Here is a 24,050-nt window from a genome sequence, read left to right on the forward strand (position 1 = left end):
TCATCACGTGATTTCCGAGAGGGTAGGTCCTATTTTCTGACGTCATAATGTTTCCGGTGGCGCGCTATAAAAAAGAGGTGCCTTAGGTACCTCTAGATCATTTGTCAATCAACTGTCGTGACATACAAAAATCCAAAACAGCTTAAACTGCCGCTGATGCATGGAAGAATTTGTTGAAGTTTGTATTATCTTCCTCCGATCAAAACCTTCTTCATTTGTGGCAGTAAAGTTGAAATTCGAAATGATTCGCTGCGTCATCGCGTAATATTGCCATGGCTGAAAAGAAATTAACGACAGTTACAAGGAGAGGAATTCAGAGGAAAACTTTGAAAGGACAGTTGCGACAGAATGGCTGCGGTCTTGCTGAGAGGCGCGTTTTGATAACAAAGGGTCGAACACCGGGCACGCGCGAGGAGATCTGGCAGAAATTTCCCATGCAAAAAAGACAACTTTAGTAACTTCTAACAAACCAGCTTAGTATTGGATCAATAAAGTATTTTACGGACTACAAAAGCCTCTATTTGAGCGACTGAGTTCCACAATTTCAAAATGGATGTTATAAAATGGTACTTTAATTTCGTGTTGTGTAATTTTGGTGTGAAATTATACTTGCGATTTCAAATCAAACTCGCGCTGTGCACTCATTCGATTTCCAATCACGCGTGGGATCTAAGACCAAAATGCACTCCACTCAGTTCAGTTAACATTAGTAACCGAAAAGTCATATGCTTTTAAAGTGGCATAAACATATTCTAAAGGTTTTGCAAAACATGAATGGATAAAAAGACAACAGAAACTACGCTCGTCAAACTCCAGGTTTCAGAATGTTGAGAGAGTTTCGAAGAATTCACGTTATTCTCAGCGCTAATGTGACCTCTTCGAGATGCCGTTAAGAAAATAAGCTTCGTGATGAAGTGTTATACTTTGTAAATTAGCTATTCTTTTAACTTAGCATTTTGTTTTGAGCCTTAAAAAAAAGTCAAACGTTTTTGGAATACCATCTTTACAATTAACTAGCTTTTGTGGTTGTTTTAATACTTGACTGAGACAAACCAAAAGCACGATATCTGGACAGATCTGGACGCAACTATATATTGAGCGCTTTTCGGGTGAGTTTCCAAAATAGTTGCTGATCGCTTTCATTTTGCTTTACAACGGTTGTGCTTGGACTAGAAAACTCAAGCCATTCTCTACCAATCAGATGTAAAACTTAACCCAGTCTTGACTGTACTTGGTTTTAGAAGACATTTTTCTTAAACTTTGAGATTTCATTGGTTCCTTGCAATGTTTCCCACAATCCTTACTGACCGTAGTGGTAACTTTGGTCTCAGTCTTACAAGATTCACTTGTATAGCTCCATAAAATCTAAAACCATTTATATAGAACCAATAAATACACGCTTTATTCCAATATCTACCACAACACTGTTGCTAGAAAACAGAGCATTGCAGCTCTTTTTACATTAGGTAACTTCTCCTTAGTTTTCTGAGAGAAATTGCAAATGTACACCGTGCTTAAGTTTGCACTCTATTAGAGTCTTTTTTACTGTCTGAAGTATTCACATCTCTCCTATGTACAGATTAGTCAATCCAACATTACCAATTTGTCTGATATTGGATATTCAGGTCCAATTTCAGGTTTGTATGTGGAGCCTTTTTCCAGCTCATAACAGGTGCATCAAAAAACTGTTTTAGCAAATTGATTAAGAAGTAAACCCAAACATTTTCTGTTTCTAAAAAAACGTCAACAAATAATTTCTGACATATATTAACTTTTCATAATTTTTAACTCTCTCAAAGAAAGTGTACAACTAACTTTGCAATCAATCAAAGCAGAACCAGAACCAAAAAATTATCAGTGACGCAAGAGAGTCAGATGCCTTCAGAACATCCTGAACACAAAAAACATGATTAAAGAACAAATTAAGTGTGCAACATAAAAAAAAAACATACACTTGGTTGACAGCACTACCATAAATTCAGATTTTTTTTACTAGACAACTCAGTAACAAAATCCAGACTGTGAATGTTTAGGAACAGAACCCAGAGGAAGCTGCTGTCAAAATGGTATGACTTCAAAGAAAGAGAGGTTCTTTTAACACATGTCTGTCTATTGAATTAAATTAAAACTATTTACAAGACCCTTCAATCTGCTGCACTGCAACAAGTGTTTTGTTTACAAGACCTAACAAAACAAAATAGAGCTTATCACTTTAAAATGCGGTTACTTTTGCTGAAAAGACAAAGGTCAACTCTGCCAATGCACAATGAAAATATGACTCATTCCCAGATTCCCATCTACGGACCACAGCTTGAGGAGTCATGGACACTACTTAGAGGAGAGGATTAAACCCTCTCATGATTCATTGTAGACCTTCAAAGATTTAGAACTTTCTGATTTTTAACTATTTCTATTTTTGGAATCTTTGTTTCACCCATAGATAAAAAAAGAGTGAGAAAAGAACCACTTCACACTTCTTCCACAACGCTAGACTGATTATTCTCCTTTACAGCATGCAAATAAAACTTCTTAGCCTTGTTTAAAGGAAGAAAAATCTTTTTTCAACAAGGCTGGGAAGGCCTTTTTCCATGCAGATAAAAGTTAAGATTTCATAAATACCATTCAGGAAAGAAGTTAGTGGACTGGCATACTCAAGTTATATATTCAATATTTTGAAACTGAACTTGACTTTAACACTCAAGAGCTGTCACTCTTGATCTGGGTGATCTGGGAATGATTGCACAACAAAATTTCACATTACATAATCCATAGAAATTTCCATAACAAAAAATATTATTTCTGTCCGGCCAGTTCGCCAGAGCACAAAATTATTCAACCATATAAATACAACTTGAGACACGAGAAGCTTATATGCAGCCATAAATGTCTACGGCTATACTGCTAGAGCACAAATTTCAAAACTTCTGTTACCATACAAGAATTCTTCTTCTTCAAAGGCTAAATACAGAACCAAATGGTGAAAATTTCATCATTCTCACCACATGACTTTAAGTCAAAAAATATATAAACTAGGAATAACTTAGCTATATCATGTACATAAATAGTCATTAACAGTCAAACTGTGGAAGGGATACTTTATATGAACTGGTCCAATTTTCTTTTAGATTCAAGTTACTAGCATCAGTGATTCTTGGAAGGCAACTTTGAGGAAAGTTTTTCATCATCATCTGGTCTCTTAACATGAGTCTTCATATGGGCTGACCTGCTCTTTATCTTGTGGAATATTCTGCAAGTGGATTGAGAAGTGTATTAGCATTGTGACAGACACAACTAATTGAAACGCATTTTGTTAAATAACTTGATTTACATTGGTGATCCTGATAACTTTTGACATCAAGCAATCAAAGTTTCTTTGATAGCCACAGCACAAAAACAATCACTTGAAAGGCAACTAAGCATTGGAAAAGAAAAACAGACCTGGGAAAAAGGAAAGCGACACCCTCTCAGCTAAGGCCCTTGCCAAACACAGGCCCTAGCTAAGGGCAGGCCATAGCTGTAGTGTCATATCTTTAACCTTTTAACTCCCAACTCTCCCCTTTAGCTGCTACACATTTCCTAATAAATTAGTCATGAGAATTAAAAGATAACAACTTCTACCTGATAAATTTGACTATTCTCATTAACTGTTTCCTGGATAATGTATGAATATTTTAGGGGGAAGTTACATGTCTATCATTTCTGAGAGTTAAAGGGTTAACAATGAGTTCATCATGGGAATATAACACCACAACTGCATGATTGTGTGTTAAATATGAATAGTAATGTTGTAAAATGTACTCAAGTGAGTAGAATATTGATTTAAGTGTGTTGTAAGTTGTGACCATATAACTCAAATATTGAAACTATATGTTAGCTTTGTGCTGGCCTTAGATAAGCACAGACCCTGGCTAAGCACAGTCTCTATCATAGCCCAGCTAAGCTTGAAATAGCTCAATGGAATATCAGTTCATATGCAAGGTGGTACTGATCATGCTTTAGCGTTAACCTAAGAAAGAGAGCTACTAACCTTCCACAGACTTTACATGCAAACTCAGGTAATTGCCCATCTGGATTATTTAAATCAGGGTGCACTGAAGCAGGTGCTGGTGATGGAGACTTCCTCTTCCTAACAACAGGTGCTGAATTTGTTCCATTAGAGGCAGATGAACCTGCAGTGTTTCGATTCTTACGTCTGTTTGGTTCTGAAGGCTTCATAAAGCTGTTGAGAATATTGTGGTTATCATGTGAAATTAGGAGCAAACATTCATTGATTGAATTCAGGTGCACAAAAACAACTCATTTAAAAAGAGAACAAGTATAGCTATTAAGAAACCCATTGGCTCGCTCATGGAAAGTGAGCTTCAAATCTTGTATTAGGAAGCATTCTTTTCAAAGAGCAATTTTCAGTTAAGTATTAATGTAATGCAGGATTGTATTTATGTAATTGATCCAGAAAACTCTTGGCTCTTTCTCTACCAGTCACAGAGATTGTCATTATTTTTACCTTAATAATTAGGTGGTTTAAGCCATAATAAATGTAAGCAACATTATACAATTCAGTTGGTTTGTTTCACCAATTCAAAGTGAATTTTAAGTCACAACATCACACTGGTTTACTACTGTTTCTCAACTATGCTTTTGGAAAAGCCGTTGCAATTTACATCAAGAAAATTACTGAAAAGATATATTTACCTTCCTCCATGGACACGAATATGACCATTGAGTGCTTGCCTGGACACAAATTTCTGCAAAAATGAAAATAACAAAAAAAATTTTAGGTCTCATACTATCAGATTCCATGGTTGAGCAAAAAGTTACTGATGACAAAAATGTTTCTGTGCTTAATCATGAATATTTCAATCCCAGTTACCAATATAGAGCAATAACAGTGTTAAACAATGGACAAACATGCAAATAGTAAAAAATAATCATAATACAAAATTGAACCTAATTTTTTCTTGTTGCTGTAAAGAAACGGATTTGGGTAGCAACTATATTCTGTACAGTAGAAATATTATAAAACAGGAGTTTTTTAGTGAGGACTTACAGCATTGCACTGAGGGAAATCACACTCAAAATATGAAGGATTGCTGTTAGTTTCACTTCCTGTGTCCTCATAATCCTGATAAACAAAAAACAAACAAATACTTTTAAATTCGTTACATTTTTAAATTTGAGTTTCAGTTATAGATCCATCCTCACTGTTCTACAGCAGGAAATTGAGGGAAGTCATCAAAAGATGTCATACTTCTCTCTTGCAAATACGGTATTTACCCGTGTATAACACGCGCCTCGATTTTTGACCAAACTTTTCACAAAAAAAAGTTTTCACAGCAAAAAAAAACCATTAATGCTTCATACAACTGACGTTTTGCAGAGGCAAGTTTCGTTACCATTTCGAATTTCTTATCACTTCTGATTACAGTAATACAGTACGATCATAATGTTTATCTCATCAGCTGTTTCTTAAACACTCTACTAAATTTATTTATGGATTGAAATTGAAAATGTTTGATTGGTAGATTATTTAACTCAAGCTAATAAAGACCAATTACCACTGACAAGGCTTTTGTTACTTTCTTTGTTGTGTTTGTGGATCAAAATTGAAAATGTTTCATCAGTAGATTATTTAACTCAAGCTAATAAAGACCAATTACAACTTGGCTTTTGTTACTTTCTTTCTTGTGTTTTTAACATATGCAAATTAGGACATGCTTGAAAAACAGTTATAGAAACTGTGTATAATACGCACCGCGATTTTGATGGTTATTTTTATAGAAAAAAAGTGCGTATTATAGATGGGTAAATATGGTATGACTTCTTCCCTCAGTTTGTTGTTAGGATTCACCAACAAATGAGAGGCTCAGTACATGCCCCATAATTTTTTATTAATTAGTGTTCCTGATAATCATGCACATACCTCAGAGTCTGAATCAATGTAGCGTGTTCTTCCTCGTACAGCTTCTGGGTGTGCTGCTTTCCAATGGTAATAAAACTCTATACAGTCAAAAATTGTTTTCTTGCCTCCAATCTAAAATGGCACAGAAAAGTGTTCATCAAAAATTTTAGACAATCAAGCTTCTTAAAAAAAGGAAAATTCAACAATAGGATAAATCTTGTAAGCCTGGCATAAAGTAATTGTAGCAATAAGGAGTAAAACTTACATCTTTCTGAAGATCAGAAAATTCTTTTCCCTTAGTTCTGAAATTTTGTCTGAAAATCTGCCTTTCCTTAGAAGCCCACCTGACAGAACCTATAATAAAGTGCAACACCGTAGACAAATGTCAGTAAGGAAAATAAAAACAAGTCATAAATGTTGACTTTTCTTCTTTACCTTCATAGTGATAGTCATACATTGGGTCATCATTTTGGGTGATGAAATTCTGACAGAGCAGCAATTTTACTGCTTCCTGGTGAGACAAAAGTAGAAAAGAAAGATAAATGTTATGAAGAATCCCCCTCAATTACCAAAAGCTCTTTAAAAATAAGAATAACACCAATAAACTTAAGAATTTGATCACATAAACAACTTCTCATTGCATAAAGCCCTCATTCAAGCCGGGGCAGTCCTGAAAAGGATTTTCACTGGCAAAAGTGACTCATATCTAGAAAAACCTGTGGCATTCATCAACAGGTTCTAGTGAACAAACAACTTTATGACATACATTTGTTTCAAGGGGAAAAAAAGAAAAAACTCACAAATCCATTGATTGTTACTATTCCTAGAAAAACCTGTGGCATTCATCAACTGATTCTAATGAACAAACAACTTTATGACATGCATTTTTTTCAAGGGGAAAAAAAAAACTCACAAATCCATTGATTGTTGCTATTCCTGTAGCAACATACATGTGAGGCAGATTAGAGTTGTGTTTTCTACCTACCTTAACATTTCCATTTGCTTTATGAAGAATGTGTAATGCATACTCTTTGTTTGACCCTCCACCAACTATCGCAACAGAGCAGGCCATGTCCAGAAAGGACTCAACTGAAATTTAAACGATTAAAAGAGTGACGAGATTTGATTGGTAATTCCCCCACTATTGCTTCTAAAAAATTCCTTTAAAAAATTGCAGAGAGAATGTTGTTTTGTGGAGAGAACAACCAGAACTGTTAAGTCTGTTTTTTCTCACCACTTCTTTCTTAATCACTTAACCCTTCAACTTCCAGGTGTGATTAACATGTAACTTCTCCCTATAATATCCCTACAATATCCAGTAAACAAGTAATGAGAATGCTAAAACTTATCAGGTTGAAGTTGTTATTTTGATCTAACACCAAATTCTCATCACTTATTCACAAAAAAATTGTGTAGCTGCCAGAGGGGAGAATTAACAATCAGATCTTGGAAGTTTAAGGGTAAAGGGAGCTGAAAGGTTATTACCACTTTGTACATATCCATGTCTTATTTCACACAAAAACTGCTGAACAACAAAACTTTTTCTGAGCAATGAAAATTACAGAATCTGAAAAGTTAAGTTTTTTGAGCCACAAAGTAAAGAGTGATAAAAATAGAGCTGTGTAAAATGGTACAAGAACTTACTCTCATCTCGTTTTGTTCTCTTCTTTTCATCAAGAGGTTTCCAGCACAATGTTGCTCTGTGAACATCATGGATTGCTCCTTCTTTGGGACCTTGGAAGTAAACGGGAGGATAAAATTAGCTTTATGTTACTGAGCAAAACATTCCAGGCAAAAAGAGGATTGATGTCACACCAATGCATCTACCCTCTTTTCGCCAAGGTTGAAATGCTGTAATTCTATGGGACAAGAATACTACTTCTTCGTCTTGATGGGACTATTCTCTTCCAGGCTACCTGCACATTATTTTGTTATGTTTCACTGACTATTTGCTTATACCCATTAACACTCTCAGACAGAGCAGTGCACAGAGAGAGTGAAACTGCACTTCGACCCAACCAACACCCTAATTAAGAGTCCAGTCCACAAATCACAGAGTAACTGCATATTCTGAAATTCTGCACGTCAAATTCAGTTGAAAATATACCTATCCCTTCCTTTACTCACTTTCTAAACATTTTTTTAAATTTCCTTATGAATTTTCATTACTTGCATGCTCTACATCTTAAATTCAGACAACATGGAGATATCAAGGAACTATTGCTGTGGAAATGATATACTCACCTGCCAAAGGAGGCACCTCAGCCTGAAACTGTGGGCCAACATTTATTTTCCTGTTGACAGACAGACATTGTAAGTAAATTACACTTTGAACACTTTTATACCACATACTTCTTTTATTCTTGGCAGCATTAATTTTGGAACAGTCAACCAAAGACTGAAAAGAAGGAAAAAAAATCATTGAAAACAAATTTTCTAGGCTACTTTTGTTTCTCCGCAGGTGATGGCAATGCATAGTTAAATTTGGTTGGAGACAATTCCAATAGTGAAATTTTAATTTTCTAAAAAGCCAGTAATTTTAGGTTGACTAGTTGCAAAAGGCAAGCCATGTTTGGGAACGTTTCTTAATGTTAATGGGATTAGACCAGTTATTTTAGGGCTAGCATTCATGAGACCTAAACATCGTACAAACAGTAATTATTATTTGTGATTTGAACTTCAAATGAAACTTTATGAAACACTTACGGCTCAGGGAATTGACTGGCTTCTTCTCCATCAAAGCTACCTAAAAATGGTGAGAAAATGTTGCTCAATGAAAAACACTTATTACAATAAAATTCAAACCCAAGCAACAACCCCCTTCTGGTTTTGCTCACACAGAATTTAAGTACTTTGTATGCTCCCCCTGAATGTAATATTATGCGGCATAAAGGTGACAAAGAAATTCATGACTAAGATTTGGCCTACTAAAAGTTTCTCTGAATCATGAAAAGTTCACAGCAACAAATACAACAGGTTAGCAGTTTTCTTGTGGTAAAACTGTAACCTTTCTTCTTGAAACAGAACTTTTAGTCCGATTCTATGAATGCTTTGTTGTAATACAAAAACATATTTTTTGAATGTGATAGAAATACTACTACTGACAGTATGTAGCTGCTAGTGACTGGTTTGAAAGTAAGGTGCAGAATTTCTTTGGTAGTGAACTTGTCACAGTGGGGGCAAACTTGTAAGCATTGAACTTGAAATAGAGAAAAACTTCTGCCTATAACAAAGAAAAAAACATCATGGCTTACTTCTGTGGCCACTTAGTAGAAGCCTGCTTGGTGTCAAAGGATGCTGCAAGGATGCACTCAGTCGTGGTGTCAGGTTTCCTAAGGAAGGAACATGATATATGCTGCGAGGACTGAGCATTGGAGGAGGTGTATATGGTGGTGAACATGGTTGACTGCGATTCATTGGAGAGCCTGGACGATTAGGAAAGTAGGTAGTGCTTGCTGATGGTGGGATAGTCAAAGGCTCTGGACGTGGCCTCTGTTTCCGCCTTGGGGTAACTATCTCAGCAGGATTTCTAAACACGGCCTGATTTCCTTTATCTTGTGCATTATTGTTGTCTTCCAGCTTGATGTGAACAATAGATGGCCCATTGGCATCCCTCCTCTCTCCAATGCCAACTTCTGATAATCTTTGTCTCTTCTCAGCCGGTTGGCCGTCATCATTTTTAGTATTTCTGAACTCTGTTCCTCTTGGGAGTGTCTCCACGTGGTTTAAATCATTGTCAATGGAAGCAGAGCCATTACTCTCAGGTGTCATTGCATGTCCATAAAGTGATTTACTGTTACCCATGGATGAAGCTGAGTTGTATGTATTAGCTGTTTCATCATAGCGAACCTGAGAAATGGCATGAATCATGTTAAAACATGCTTTTAATCGTGTTAGCACCTTCAGTGGCAAATCAAGAATTTCAAGTTTTATTTTTATCCAACTGCATTGAGATATTAACAAGAATCTATTCTATGCTTTTGAGATTTTAAAAGTAAAAGAAATATTGTCTGGTGATAGTAGAGAAGAAGAAAATGCAATGAGACGTAGTTCCAAGTGGAATAATACTTGTGTAACAACAGTATTATGCAACACAAGTGCATAAATTGGGCTTTTGTGCATAATTTTCCCTGGTTAAGCGACATCCTAACTTGCCCAGTTTACCCTAACAGCAATGCAATTACAGTTTCTGTAGAATAAAACAGACTTTTCATGGGAACCCTTGCAACAATAAAAACCAAACCAAACATTTATAACAGTTACCTTTTATGTTTAACCAGATGGCTAATACAAATTAATCAAAATCTCCATTCACAGTTTAGGATAGCATTAAAACATAGGATCCAAGGATTCAGTGCAAATCAGATTGAAGATGCAAGATGCATGGATATTGAAAGTACAGGATATGAACAAACTGTTTGGCTAATTATCTAAGATTTCAGTCTCACAATATATTTCCTTTGCCTTAACTTGAAAATTTCAACAAAATGTCTGAGTTCACCTTTAGTTCTATCAATGTTCACAATAAAAGAAATATTAATTTTTGCCCCTGCAGGTTTGTCTTCAAAACTATAAATTTATCTCATTAAAAGGTTTTCCTTGGAGATTATTCATCATCATAAAAATTCAGACTTTGAGGCAAGCACAGATGGGCACAAAGAAAACTAATATACTTGAAGACACAGCTTCCTCACAAAGATATCAAATTGGAAAACAGAAATACTGTGTGTAACCTTGTAAATAAGAACTAAAGATCAAAGATCAACAACAAATACAGTTGTAGTATTGTGGAAATGGTATGGTAAAACACAAGATAGAACCCATACTATCATCAACAGTTGTAAGTTTTGTTGTCTCAAGACACTGTCTCAAGAATGACCCATTACTGTACCTAAAAACTGGTGAGAGTTTGGTAGAGTGATTGATCACAATGTTCTTAGCAATAAATTGAGAATAAGTATTAAAACAAGAGAAATTCAGAGACTCAGATACGTGCCTTAACCATTCTGTTTTGCCGAAACCAGAAAGCTATGCAAAGAGTTTGCACTTTGGCATCTGTAGAAAAGTGATTGAGGGTTGATTTCCATTAGGTTATAGAGCAAAAATGAACTTTTACAAACTGCTGGTGATGTCACAACTGATTCACAAACAGTGAACACCGAAAGGAGAGCTCTCTTCCACGAAAACAAGAGAAAACACTAGGTCACATGATCACTTGGTCCTAAAGAATATTTCATTCAAGTCCTGGCTAAAATGCAAATTTGCTCAGTTTGAATAGGCCACAGAAGACAAACACAAGTCAATCATGTGTCAGACAGGCAGCCAACCAGCCAATCACAAGAGGGAAGCCACACTAGTGCACAGGTGACTTGTCAAGAAAGTGATAACCTAAGAAACAGCTGCCTGCATTTCAAAACAATTCAACTCAATATGAATATTGATGACATTAAGCTTAAATCTATTTGGTTTTCAAATTTAAACCCTCCTGTCTAAATAATGCATGTTGCAAGCCAAGAGAGTTACAAAAATAGAATCAAAGTAGGCAACTTTGATGTGATACACTGAGTGCTATAAGAGACTGTCAAGCAGAAAAGAAACATGCCTGTCTAAAGCTCCCATCTTTGAACAAATGAACTTCAAATACTTTAAATTAAATATTCATATCAGTCTTCATTGAAAAGCAGTCAGGCATGAAATGATAAATGTCTCCACAAATTGTGCTCCATCTCAATAGTAAACAAGCCTGCCTAGAATCTCACTAAGTCTTCAATCTGAAAATGGTATGATATATGCACACTTTTCTTTCCATGATGTCCATAAAAAAAATTATTGTCCTAAAAAAAGGAACATTTATACAAAGAATGATCACTAACCATCTTCTTTTGTAAAAGAAAAAAAAAACAATAGCTTTGAAAGGAAAAGAAAATGTATGCATTGATCATTCACCAAATTACACAGTTAGGTCATAAATGCCATGGAATAAAAATCATTTTAAAAAATTAGGGAAAGAATTAAATTTTTTTAGCAAATAACATTCCAAAACCTGATGTTCAGAGTGCATCAAACACAACTCATTCATATAATGTGAATCTTTTTTTTAGCTCATCAGTTCCTATCATTGACTATATCAAAGTGTCACCATTTGAAGATTATTGGCAAATTGATTTTAGTAAAAATACATTTATATTTTTCTGGCTAGGTGTTCATGGAAACTAAAAGTTTGATACAGCAAGAAATCCTTACCAACTCAATAGCTGACAGAGCAACTTACTAGCTAGATTACATTGACAAATAGCAAACAACAAATAAATGACCAAAAAAAACATATTAAAAAAACCAGCAATGACTTTGGGTTTGTTACATTGTAATAGTCTACCATCTAATTAGCCTAACCATTGATTGCTGCTAGTGCTTACACTGGAGCAATTGTTCCTTTAACAACTTGTAACTTGATGCTACACTGGTTTGCAGATTTAATGAATGTAACCGAAGAAGTTACAATTCATAGACCCAACGTTTCGACACTCCTGTCTAGTGCCTTTCATCATCACCCCCTGATGAAGGCACTAGACAGGAGTGTCGAGACGTTGGGTCTATGAATTGTAACTTCTTCGGTTACATTCATTAAATCTGCAAACCAGTGTAGCATCAAACTATGTCTGATTGTCCACCTGGTTGCCATGTGAACTTTAATATATTTTAACTTGTAACTTCTTCTTGCAAAATCCCAATCAAATCAACTTGAAAATGGGTTATGATAACAAACAAACTTATCAGCTTGAGGGTGTTAATTGGGAATAAGACTTAATTCTCCTGTCCAATTACAAGGAAAAAGTATAGCAGTCAGTAGAGAGAATTAATCATGGGATCTTTGGAGTGGAAGGGTCAAGAGTCCTGCTAAATGCTAGTTCGCTGCTGGTAATTCCTTGAAATCATAAACTTTACCTAAAAAAAATTGGACACAATCAGATTTTACTCCTGGGTGGAGCAAGGTACTTTGGAGTGAAGTGTCAAACCCAAGTACACAACTCATTGACCCCGCCTGTGCTGGAACCCAGTCCTCTTGCTGCAGAGACCAGTGCACTGACCTCTAGGTCACCACTGGGCTATACTGTCACAGAAATGTATCACATGAGGGAGTACTCACCTGTTGCCACTGTGTTCCAGAAGGATGCACTCCATAAAAACTGTCACCAGTGTATCTAAATTGTCCCATTTCTTTTGCTGTGGCTACAGCAACAGCAGTGGGATCCGTAGGAGTTTCAGCATGTCTTCCACCTTGCTGCTGTTTGTAGTATGCCACCTGCATGGCATCTGCTGGTCGGTAATCTTGGGAAGGTGATGGGGTTGCCTGTGTTGACACCCCAACAGTCTTCGTCATCTCCATAGGAGTGTCTGCATCATTCACCATCCTTTGACGGGATTCATTTACTAATCCACTGACTTGCTGGGAACTAACAGGAACTTGGAACACTGTTGGGGGAAAGTGATATGGGTACATAAGTCGTGGGTCATGAGGGTACAATGCTGTCTGATACCACTGCTGCGGGTAAGGTGTTCCATCTGAGTGGTATACCACAAAGGACTGCTGTGAAAACCTATCTGACCACACTTCGTTAGCATTTTGACTACTGTTCTGTCCTTTGACACGATCCGCTGCCTGCTTGAGCAAGTCAACTGCTGAATGAGTTAAGGCAGTATCAGCAGCTTTCTCAGGTACACTTTGCTCTGCAGAGTTGCCAAGCCCATCCTCCGACGTAGTTGAGCTGAAGCTATCACTATTCCTTTCCCTTTCTCTCAAGCCGTTCAATGCCGCCCCCTCCAGAGGTAAATCTACAGGTCTTTCACGGGGGGCACTGGGTTCATGAGTGCTTCCAGGTGTCGATCTACCTGAGCTCCTGCCACTATCGTACCCACTGACTTGAAGGTGCTCATTCCGATCCTTGACTGTTCTGACCTTTGTCAACTTGGTTAAATTTCTTGGTGATCCCACTTGCTCGTTACTTCCTGCCGGTGATAGTTTATCATTGCAGTTTAAGTTCGGACTTCCAGAACCAGGTGGTCTAGAATCATTGACATTATTCCCATTGGCTGGGTGATGATTCTCCAGGTGTCGACGTAGAGAACGCATGTCACAATAGCTCTTATCACAATCAGCAAACCTGCATTCATACGGTTTCTTGTCTCGATGGGTTACCATGTGACCATTTCTGAAATTTCAAAACATGAAAATTCATTTCAATCTGATCTCTGGTTCATATTTAATGAACTTATCATCATATGTTGTGAATACTAAAATGCAAAAGTCTGTTTGTAATCTATTTTTAATTGATCTACTGGAGTCAAAACAATCAATTATAATTGTGGTGTGGGTGAATTTCACAAGTATTTTTTCTCCTTCAGTACACCATTACTTTGAGAGTTCCTTAGATACATATCAGGTGATTCTCTGTTATCAAAAGAAGAAAGTGCTCAATGTGAGAAAAATTTGACTTTGATCTTTAAGTTCACACCGGATTTGACCCTGAAGATCCAATTTCAATTATTTGTTTACTTGAATGTTCCTTCAACATCTGTGCAAATTATGCTCACAAAACAATGTTTTATAGCAGATATACAAATCAAGGTACAAATTTGATGACCCCAAAAGGGAGTATTTCCCCTGGATCCGGTGCTATGTTGAATGTCAACAGTGAGTTAAGCCAATCTACACAAACAGGAAGCAGCCTAATTCACTCACAAATGATCCTGTCTTTTGAATCCTTTTCCACAAGTAGAGCAGACATATCTTCTCTCATCGCTGTGAGTAAGTTTGTGCTTTGCAAGGGCACTAGATGACGTAAAGGTTTTCCCACATTGCTCACACTTTATCTCTGGCTTGGAGGCCCCTGTGGCGGGCTTTGGTTTGCCTTTTAATTTGCTTTGAGCAAGTTTCTTACTGTCAGGATCTTCTCCAGGAGCTGGACTACTGCTGTCACTCTTAACAGCTGGAGAATTTGTTGATCTCCGTTCCTCTAAACTTGACACAGGAGACACGGCAGAATGAACAGGGCTTACATAAGGCTTGGCAGCATCTGTGGAATGTCAATAATGAATTCACAGGCTCAGTTTCACCACAAAAAATGCATCAATTAAAATCCATTGCTTCCTAAAATAATAAATTATCAGTCCACTGTGGGACAAGATTGGCTTCTGGTCACCACATGCAGTAGCTAAAATTTTGACAGAGTATTATCATGTATTTTTAATGGCTCAAGCACTGCTCATAAGATCTTACTAACAACCACTTAAATCACAGATATTTCATTGGGAAAAATAGAGTGTATCAAATTTCCTTTTTTTATATGAGAAGCTACCTTGGTTGTGGTTGCGCATTGTAAAAGCTTAGCTTAAAAGCAACCTCACAGTTCCATTACTGTACATTATTTCCTTCATTCAGCACTGTCTCTCAATATCTTATTTAATGGAACAGTAGAAACTACCAAATAATTTTTTCTGATCTAAATACAACAGTGACACACAAATTATCAAAATTTGATTCAATCAGAAAAAAAAGTTTGCTTCTTTTTCTGTACCAATCTAATTCTTTACTGCCTTAAATTATAAAATGAACCCTTAAGTGTTTGCATTTCTCAAGTTAGCTTGTCAAAAAGAAAGTGCTGTCAAAAATCGCCTGATGTACACATGACTAAGCAAAGAGTTTTAAATGCAAGCATCTGCTCTCAAGGATACTTCCACTGGTCATAATTTCATGTCATGCAATAGCCACAATAAATCATGGACTTACCATGCAAACAATAAATCAGTTGACAATAAGGAGTAAATATGCAGATTTCTCAGACCCAACAATAAACATACAACTCATGACATATCACAATTCATGATGAATAACCTTTTATAGCATTCAAGTTTCCAACACGTCTAGAGTTTATGTATCTAAAAATAATTTGTACTTTTGGAAAGGGAGGTTTTTTTCCCTTGCAGAAGAATGTATTGTATGGCAGATACTTACCAAAATATTGATTTAGCCCTTCCCAAAGCATTTTGCAAAAAAACTCAATTCAAAAAAATTCTTTCAGTCTAAATCTGTCAGAGTACAAACAGGGGCACTTTGCGGTTTGCACAGAGGTAGATAAAAGTACTTAGAACTGATTTGAATCATTGCATGCACAGAGGCTTCCAAACCAGACCTGAAATATTACCACTGGGCTTAGAGCTGTCAAATGCCTGACAATAAAAGGGAGGGAGTGATCTTTGAGCTAACTGAACCATGCAAAGACTCTTCATAAAACAATGCAACAATGTCAGTTGAAGAGATCTTACAAAGCCACTGTCTTAATTAGTCTGCTTTGAGAACAAGTGAAACAGCCTACGTCATCAGGTATAGGTGCTGTATTGGCCTTGCAGAAAGCCAAGTTCAATATTGCAAGATAACAATACCTTGGAACTATAATAAAGAAAATCTAATTTGATCTACAGACGCAATAACTAAAAGAATTTTTGACACCTACTTAGCAACTTGTCTTGACCTCGCTGGTTTACCACATCAGTGTTTGAAGCAGCTGAACTGGGTAGTTGTGACTGCGACTGAGAGGCTGATACATCCGAAGGGATGTTATTCAGTGGCACAAATGAAGGTACTGCTGCAAAGTTTTCATAACGACCCTGATCACCTCCTACAGAGAGCCCTTGATAGTACATTCCATCAATCAATCGTACATGTCCAAGTCCAGGTACCATGGCATAGCCCCCTGTATGGACAAGTCGCCTGTCCATAAACTGCAAACCTGGAGCTCCATGCTGCAAATTTCCATAAACATTTCCTTCTCCAGGGTTTACTGTACTTGTTGCCACAGGCACTTGCTGCTCTGGCCTTCCTGAAACATAATCCATGTGCTGAACAGGAAATCCCTTGAGCTCATTAATGCCAGTGTGCACAAAATGTTCCCTCTTTAGCACATTAGCACTGTTTCCAGCATTTCCACTAGCCATTGCAACCATATGTGGATAAGCTCCAGCAGGCATATAATAAACAGGAAGCGCTTTGGTTTCTACGTGTACGTTCCTCAAAATCTCCCCTCGAGCGTTCTGTAATTTGGCATTTCCTTTGTCTTCCAGTTTGTTGACATCCTCGTGGTGCGCATTATAATTATAATACAGCGCACGCGAGGAATGAGGTTGAACTGCATTCACGTTTTCGTCGTTTCCATCAGAAATTTTCTCGTTGCATCGAAGCTCGCTACCTCTTATCTTCCCCGAATCTTGTGAATCGTTGTCAGAGTCCGAATCGACTTCCTGTTGTTCTTTATTGTTCAATCTTTTAATTATTACGCTAGCGCGATCGCTTTCTTGTTGTTGACGATCGTTCGGAGTGGTGGCATGAGTTGGCACAGATGACGAATTTCCGTAATTTAACTGAATCCAGTGAGGTCGAGCGACTTCATAGACATTGTTCCCTTCCATGGCACGCCTCCCTGCATCATCAACGTTCTTTTTCCCAAGATGGCTTGCTTCTGTTTCCTGGTAGTCCTTACGCATGTTTAGCTTCAACGCATCGCCACTTTTCGCATTTACCTGAGCAATTTCATCTTCGCTCATCATCTGATCTTCGATATTCGCCGTTTCGGCGAGCCTTGAGGGTTCTGTGTTCATGACTGGCTTTTTGATTAGCAAGCTAGAGGGATCGTCCTCCGGAGTTTCAACATATAATGAGGGAGCTGGCTCTTCTGTGCTTTCAGCTTCGGGGCTACCACACGGAAAAGTCTCAAAAGACATTACGAGTAAAGTCTGTTCCAATAAAACACTGTCCCGCGCGGCTGCTGGTTGTTTTCGCAAGCGCCAAGGCAGGGCGCTCAAAGCAAAGAATCAATGGACGTAATTCACTTTCGTAAGAAGCTGTAACACGTAAGAAGCTGTAACAAAGCAAATAGAAAGGTTATCAATAAAACACGAACCATAAGGATCTCAGGTAAACGAAAAATGAAACCTTGGCGAGGCTAGTTAGTTGAATTTCTTCACATCTCCTACAGAGATGTTTCTCGAACCCCTTCTACAACAAAAACATTATTTACTCGAAATTTTTTGTGCGGTAAATACTTACTGTAACCCGGTATTTCATGTAATAGTGTTCAGAAAAACTCATTATATTCAAAGTTCGCTTTGACTGACCCGGCACGATTCAACATGTTATGAGCACGATTTCCAGGTAACACTCGTGACGAACTACGGCTACTTAAAAACTGTCCTTTCATGCCACTGATGTGATTATCGCAAAAAACAAAAACAACACGAGAAAGCAAGCGTCGAAGACGAACGAAGCTACAAACTGTACGGGGATCACGAGACAATAAAAGGTGAAAGCTGCAATGAACGGTACATAATTTTACTTTCATGCCTGAACACCTTTCTACGGCAAAATAAAACTGTGAAAAAAAAATACGATCTAAAGGGAATATCAAAGAGAATGCTGATTCGACACGACAAAGAACGAGTTTTTCCGTGCCTACGCATTCTCTACTGGAACGATATCGAGTTATTTATATATAAAAATGCGATGCAGAAAATGGAAAACGAAACAAGGAAATAGCTGTTGCCTTTAGTACATCATATTTTTGGTAAGAATGGCAATCATGCGACGTTCTCCTCAAGATCTACACAACGAGTAAGAAGAATTCTCGGTCAAGATTAGTGATGCCCTACTTTTCGAGTTGGAAGCGGCGTGCGTAGTTCATGCAAATGTAGCTATAACTAGCCGTCAATAAAACTTGCAGCTTGCTTTTAAGAAAGAAAAACGTGGAATTCAACAGAAAACGGACTTTCACTCCCACCATGACTGAAAAGTCTTCGATGAACACAAAATCCCTGGGAATCGGCAGCACTAGAAGCAGAGTAAACAAGCGCAAAGCTTCCACGTAGCGAGACGAAATGACGACACAACTGAAAACCAACGTCTCCACGCGTTCGAAGTGAAAACGACATTTGCTTACCGGAAACTTGGGTTCTCCGCAGAACTCTACATTCGATCCCCCAAAAAACACCTCAAATCAACTCTTGGGTGGTCGATCACAGTCTAAGCAATAAATTGAAGTGAGGAACTCGTAAATATTTTGGCTCCCAACTTCTAAGTATTGGAGTTTCCAGTTTTGTGAGACGTTCATCAACCGGGGGCCTTTCACAACTAGCTATTGATCTACGTCACACATCACCATACAATCACTTCCCGCCCACGGGCCAATCATAGTAGCCATAGAGATCCCTTGGGAATGGGTGGGCAACAACCCATGAGTCAGATTTCACTATAAATATAAACAATACGGTTCCGCGCCAAAAGCGAACGTCCATTGACCTCGACTCTCAATACCGTCACTCAAATTAATCGAGGTAAACATTGCATGGACTTCGTACGTTGCAAACGAAAACTCCTATAAATGCAGACGGAAATTAGCTCAATATGAAACAAACCAAATTATTCTTTCTAAGACTTAATTTTGCTTGCAGTCTGAAGCGTTTTGTTTTCGCTTTCTGCATGCGTTATCTCTTGGTGGAATTAAACGGAAGTCTTTGATACGTCATCGATTTTACCCAGTACATTCGAAAGCCAATACGTACTATGACACACGCTAAGCAATTTGACCTCTGCGACATCAAAGCGTGCTGACATGCAACCCAAGCGCTTTTTTTTACGCTTTCTGCAGAAATTTGAACTAAAAACATGACAAACGGCGAATTTTCCATGTTATAGTCATCCTTAGAATCCTATAATGAGCTCTCTAACACAAAAATGTTCTCGCTTCTGCAGCGTGTATTGACAGCCCGCATTGCAAGCTGCGTAGCAACAATATTATTGTGTCAAATATTTGTCCCCTAAAAAGGATCGATCCTTTAACAAAGGTTCCGCTTCGCGATGCAATTACCTCACAGTTTATTTTTGACAACGAGTTCTAGAACGTCCTTGCGGGTCACAGTCAACCCTTCGAACGTATTATAAAGGAGTAACAAAACATCCAATTAACGCCCCTAATTACAACACTGGCGTCCTAAACCAGTTCCAGTACTAGTAAGCCCCCTGGTACCAGCACGATTCGCGAAAAGATATCACTCAGAAAAACAAAACAAAACCAAAAAAAAAAAAACACTAACGATACTCCAAGCTTGCCTGAACTTTGCACAGTCTCCGCGTAGAAAGGCTGAACTGTAGCCAGCAGTGTTATTTATAGGGACAATTAAACATGGACCCGTGATCATAGATCTTGCCGTCTCATGTGATTATTACTAAAAGTGCTGATTGTGGACATTGACCGAAAGCGGAAATTGAAACTAGTTTATTAGGGGAAAATTTAGGGACTTTTTCGCGCAGAGATTTCCCTATTTTTATTTTCCGCGATCTGTGAAACAAGCACGAATTTGAAATGCGTCACTTTGACGAGTGGCGCTCGAAAAATTCCTTTGCGTAAAACTTTCAGAAGTCCGTTTCATCGTATCGCAACCTTATCGTGTGATCCACTGCTGTTACTTCGCTTTTCTTTTTGTTCAAACACTCGAAAATTTCCTGCAACAATTTACTTGAGGGCAGGCATGTTTTTGGAAAACTTGTTCGGAACACCTGTTGGTGTATTTTACTGCTGTTAACGAGACAAAAGGTCGGAAATGTATAGTCTCAGGAGATTTCAAATCAGTGCTCGCTAAACAGAACAATCTCTTATCCTCGAGCAGATTTGTCCATTAAAAATCTATTGTTCATTGTTGATTTATCAGAAAATGCGTGAAATTATAAGGCACGTGTTGCTAAATTGCCAGCAGGCGCAAAATAAAAGTAAGTAATTTCTACTTGAAAAGCCTCGTCCAGGGAAAGCTTCAAAATGTTGTGCGCTCTGGAAATTGGAGGATTGAAATTGACACATTCTTCTTTAAGTAATCCTTTGCAAATACTGGCTGCAAACAATTAAATAGATTAAATTTAAAACCCTCGACAGCTTCCGATCCGGAGGCTTTTTAAATGCCTGTGCCAGCCCTGCTAAAAGCTGCTGAACTATCCACGCAAGAAATTCATATCGAAGTTCATATCGTCAAATAGACATCACTTCATATTTCGCAAAAGTTATATTCGTCCTAAGAGAAGCAGAACTGTGTTTTTTAAAATGATGCAAGCTGCAGAAAAGTGTAACGTAAAAATCGTTTGAACGAAATAACGAAATAATTTCCAACTTGTTTTGCAAGTCAATCAATACGGCTTGCGCAGCGAACAAAGGAACCCACCTGCTTACATGTTGTCCTAGATGCCTTTCTTTGTACTGGCATTCGCTTCAAAATTCCCTTAACTTGTACCAAAGCCTTCATTCCCGTCAGAAACCATCGCTCAAATTCAGTGCTCTGAAGAAAATGGTCATGAATTTTACATGCGACCAGGATCTCTTATTTTTCGTCCCATAAACTTTTTGTAAACGAACACCGGTCGGAGAGCAGGTTTTGCCTGGTCTTATTGGAGAGCGAAGAGCTACCGCTATGGACTAATGTCTACAAAGGCAGTTTTATTCGGAAGAATTTCACTTATTTCCAATTCCGCCATCCCATAACTCCATCTTTCACTATTGTGCACAAATAATATCTCAGGAATCCTAAACCCACAGTTAAGAGGCGTTTTTCAACAACAATTGTGTAACTTTACCTTGAAAACTGGGCTGAGACTACACGTTTGACAAGAAAAATGACGCAGTGACTTCAGTTTTAAATTAAAAAAAAATAGATTTGGAATAATTTTAGCCACTCATTAAAATTCTTTCATGAACGATGCACATACTTTTTTTTGCAGCGCTAAAGCCTCCAATTTCCAAAATGAAGAAAAAAAAAAGTTGGGAAAATCCTTCATATTTAAAAATGAAAGTCGCGAGTAATTACCCAGGACCCTGCGCTGATAGCTTAGTTTTGCTCACATTAAATCGTTCCTGATTCACCGCAATCAAGGATTTTTCTTTGCGTACGGAAGCTTCAAGAGGCCACGATTGAGCAAATAAAAATTGTGATCTGTGCAGATTATATTAATGATTCGAAGTTCAAGTTGAATAATCTGTTGAAAAAATTCCTGGCTGGCTGTTTGCTCATAAGGGAATGATGTTTTTTGTCCAGCAAAACAGGCTGTCTGGAGCTTGCACGTTACTCCAGCCTCAGCAAGTTACGGAAACTATAAACGCTCTGCGTTTCCTTTAATTATTGAGAAGCATTACAAAGACAAGTTTGCGTCAAAAAATAAGTCGAAAACTGACAATGTAAGCTGTTCTCCAATCATTGAACGAATACCAAAGATATCTAGTTAGGTAATGCGTGCAATCAGCTGGTCCTAAGTGACCGTATTTGTGCCGGGAGAGGAACAGCTTCCTACCGATTAATCAATCTATCCAGTTTCAGGGTACCTGTGTTTCTGATACACGTGGATAAAATCACCCAGTTCGCCCTAATGGACCACTGGAGCGACTCACCAAAAATAAAGTGAAATAACACTTAACTTTAAAATTCGGGCAATGCAAAGACTGACTCGATCAGTGAAGTCTACTGAAGGCGTAATAATATTTGCACTGTCCCTTAGCTAGTCCTATAAAATCTATGATTGCAACTTGGTATGTCATTCTTCAGGTGTTGGTATCTACAAAATAACCAGCTACTTTGATGTCTCTGAGACTCACTCTTGAGATATCCTTGAACATATCACAATTTCTTCCTTGAAGCTATAATTTATGCAGATTGCGATGTTGTGTTCCGCTATTCCCCGGAAAATTGCGCAATGAGAGAGAGTCTTTGCTACAACGCAGATTGTTTCGAAGATATTCTTTACGGTCTTGATTCTAGGTTCTGAAGTGAAAGGGATTTCTTAAATGGATGTCAGTTATCTAAGATACTCCTGAAATTATTATTATTAATTTTTTTCATGACGTGCGATGGTCAATCTTTTCTTTGTGCGATTTCGTGTGAGGTAGTGCTTCAGTGGTTTGACCCGGTGCAAGCAGGAGTTGCTAAAAAAAACACAATGGACCAAGACAACGGGAATAATGAAGTTATTTTATCCAATTTTCGCTGAAAACACTTGGAGAGCATTTGAGATTTCGCAGCTGTTACTAAAGGCATAAAATATGTTCCAAAACTCACAAAAATCGAGGTCTATTTCATGATATGATTAAGAAAGTTAACATGGAGAAGCCATGAATAATTAACGATTCGCAAAGGACTTAAAAGAGGTTCCAGTTTAAAATAGAGCTGCTTGACAATAAGAAGGTTTCACAGCCTAATTGCGGAGAAATGACTTGAAAGCCGTTTAGAAAATAGATACGCTTCGTTTGCAGCTACAGAGAAATCTGAGTTGGTGTGGAAAGAGGAGATGAGTATAACAAAGTAGAGATTTGCAGTTGTGTAACAAAAGCTTACCTGTTTAGCTGCTCAAGTGACTCGAAGGGTATTCAGGAAAAATCTTAGAGAAATTTTCCTTCGATTTTTAAAATAAACGCAAGCTTCCAGACCCATCTTAAACAACTGTATCTGACCGCTTTGCAACCAATTCGAGCTGTCTACATGGGTGAATCAGTCAAAGGATTTAAGAGCAGTGCGATTTCGCAAAACCACCCTGTCTTCAGAGGTGAAAAAAAAAAATTTAAATACTAGGAACGAAAGCCCAATCAGTCTCACGTACCTTGGAAAGTTAAAAAAGCAAAATCTTTACCAACGCACTGCAATATTCAGTTCTCGGAAGCTTTGTTCAGCATCAGTTCCCCAGCAGATTGGCATGGGTTTCCTTATAGCATCAAAATTTGCTTTGTTTGGTGGGCGTCACAGCGACAAATTTAACACGGTCTGATCATTGATTCCACGATAGACACAGTGCATCGAAGCGTTCCGAATCGAACCGGTGTTACAGTACTTGTGCTATAAACTTCAACCAGGTTTGCACGGGTGGATGCCGGAAGTGATCGCTCAGGCCACCAGCGTTCATTGTGTATTTACCTTTTCATATTATCTTTAAAATCCAATTTCCAAAAGTTATTTTGTGTTGTATCATTTAGTTGTTAAAACTGCAATGTTCGATTTATCGCAGACTTGAGCAGGGAATCTATTCAGTCAGGTTATTGTTGATTAACCTCGCAAAACAAGTAAACCTGCGGAAAATATA

At 37.8% G+C, this 24,050-nt stretch overlaps 1 protein-coding gene across 4 annotated transcripts; it reads right to left on the reverse strand.

Moving 5' to 3' along the window:
* Positions 1-1,374: 1,374 nt before the first annotated feature.
* On the reverse strand, positions 1,375-23,726 carry LOC113681502 (uncharacterized). 4 transcript variants are annotated; one of them, XM_089212654.1, is made up of 16 exons: positions 23,574-23,726; positions 16,411-17,794; positions 14,640-14,973; positions 13,047-14,109; positions 9,154-9,748; positions 8,606-8,645; positions 8,144-8,193; positions 7,544-7,633; positions 6,885-6,988; positions 6,335-6,410; positions 6,165-6,253; positions 5,921-6,031; positions 5,048-5,122; positions 4,693-4,745; positions 4,028-4,219; positions 1,375-3,247 (listed from the first exon to the last, which is right to left on the reverse strand). In XM_089212654.1, the coding sequence occupies exons 2-16, from the start codon at positions 17,672-17,674 to the stop codon at positions 3,142-3,144; spliced, it is 4,242 nt and encodes a 1,413-aa protein (XP_089068780.1). In that variant the 5' UTR covers positions 17,675-17,794; positions 23,574-23,726; the 3' UTR covers positions 1,375-3,141. The 4 variants fall into 4 exon arrangements, with proteins under 4 accessions (XP_089068780.1, XP_089068782.1, XP_089068778.1 ...); XM_089212656.1 differs by lacking the exon at positions 23,574-23,726 and adding an exon at positions 20,039-20,078; XM_089212652.1 differs by lacking the exon at positions 23,574-23,726 and adding an exon at positions 18,886-19,219.
* Between the last annotated feature and the right edge of the window lie 324 nt (positions 23,727-24,050).

Source organism: Pocillopora damicornis, chromosome 7, assembly GCF_964200805.1.
Source record: "Pocillopora damicornis chromosome 7, jaPocDami1.2, whole genome shotgun sequence".
NCBI classification, from domain to species: domain Eukaryota; kingdom Metazoa; phylum Cnidaria; class Anthozoa; order Scleractinia; family Pocilloporidae; genus Pocillopora; species Pocillopora damicornis.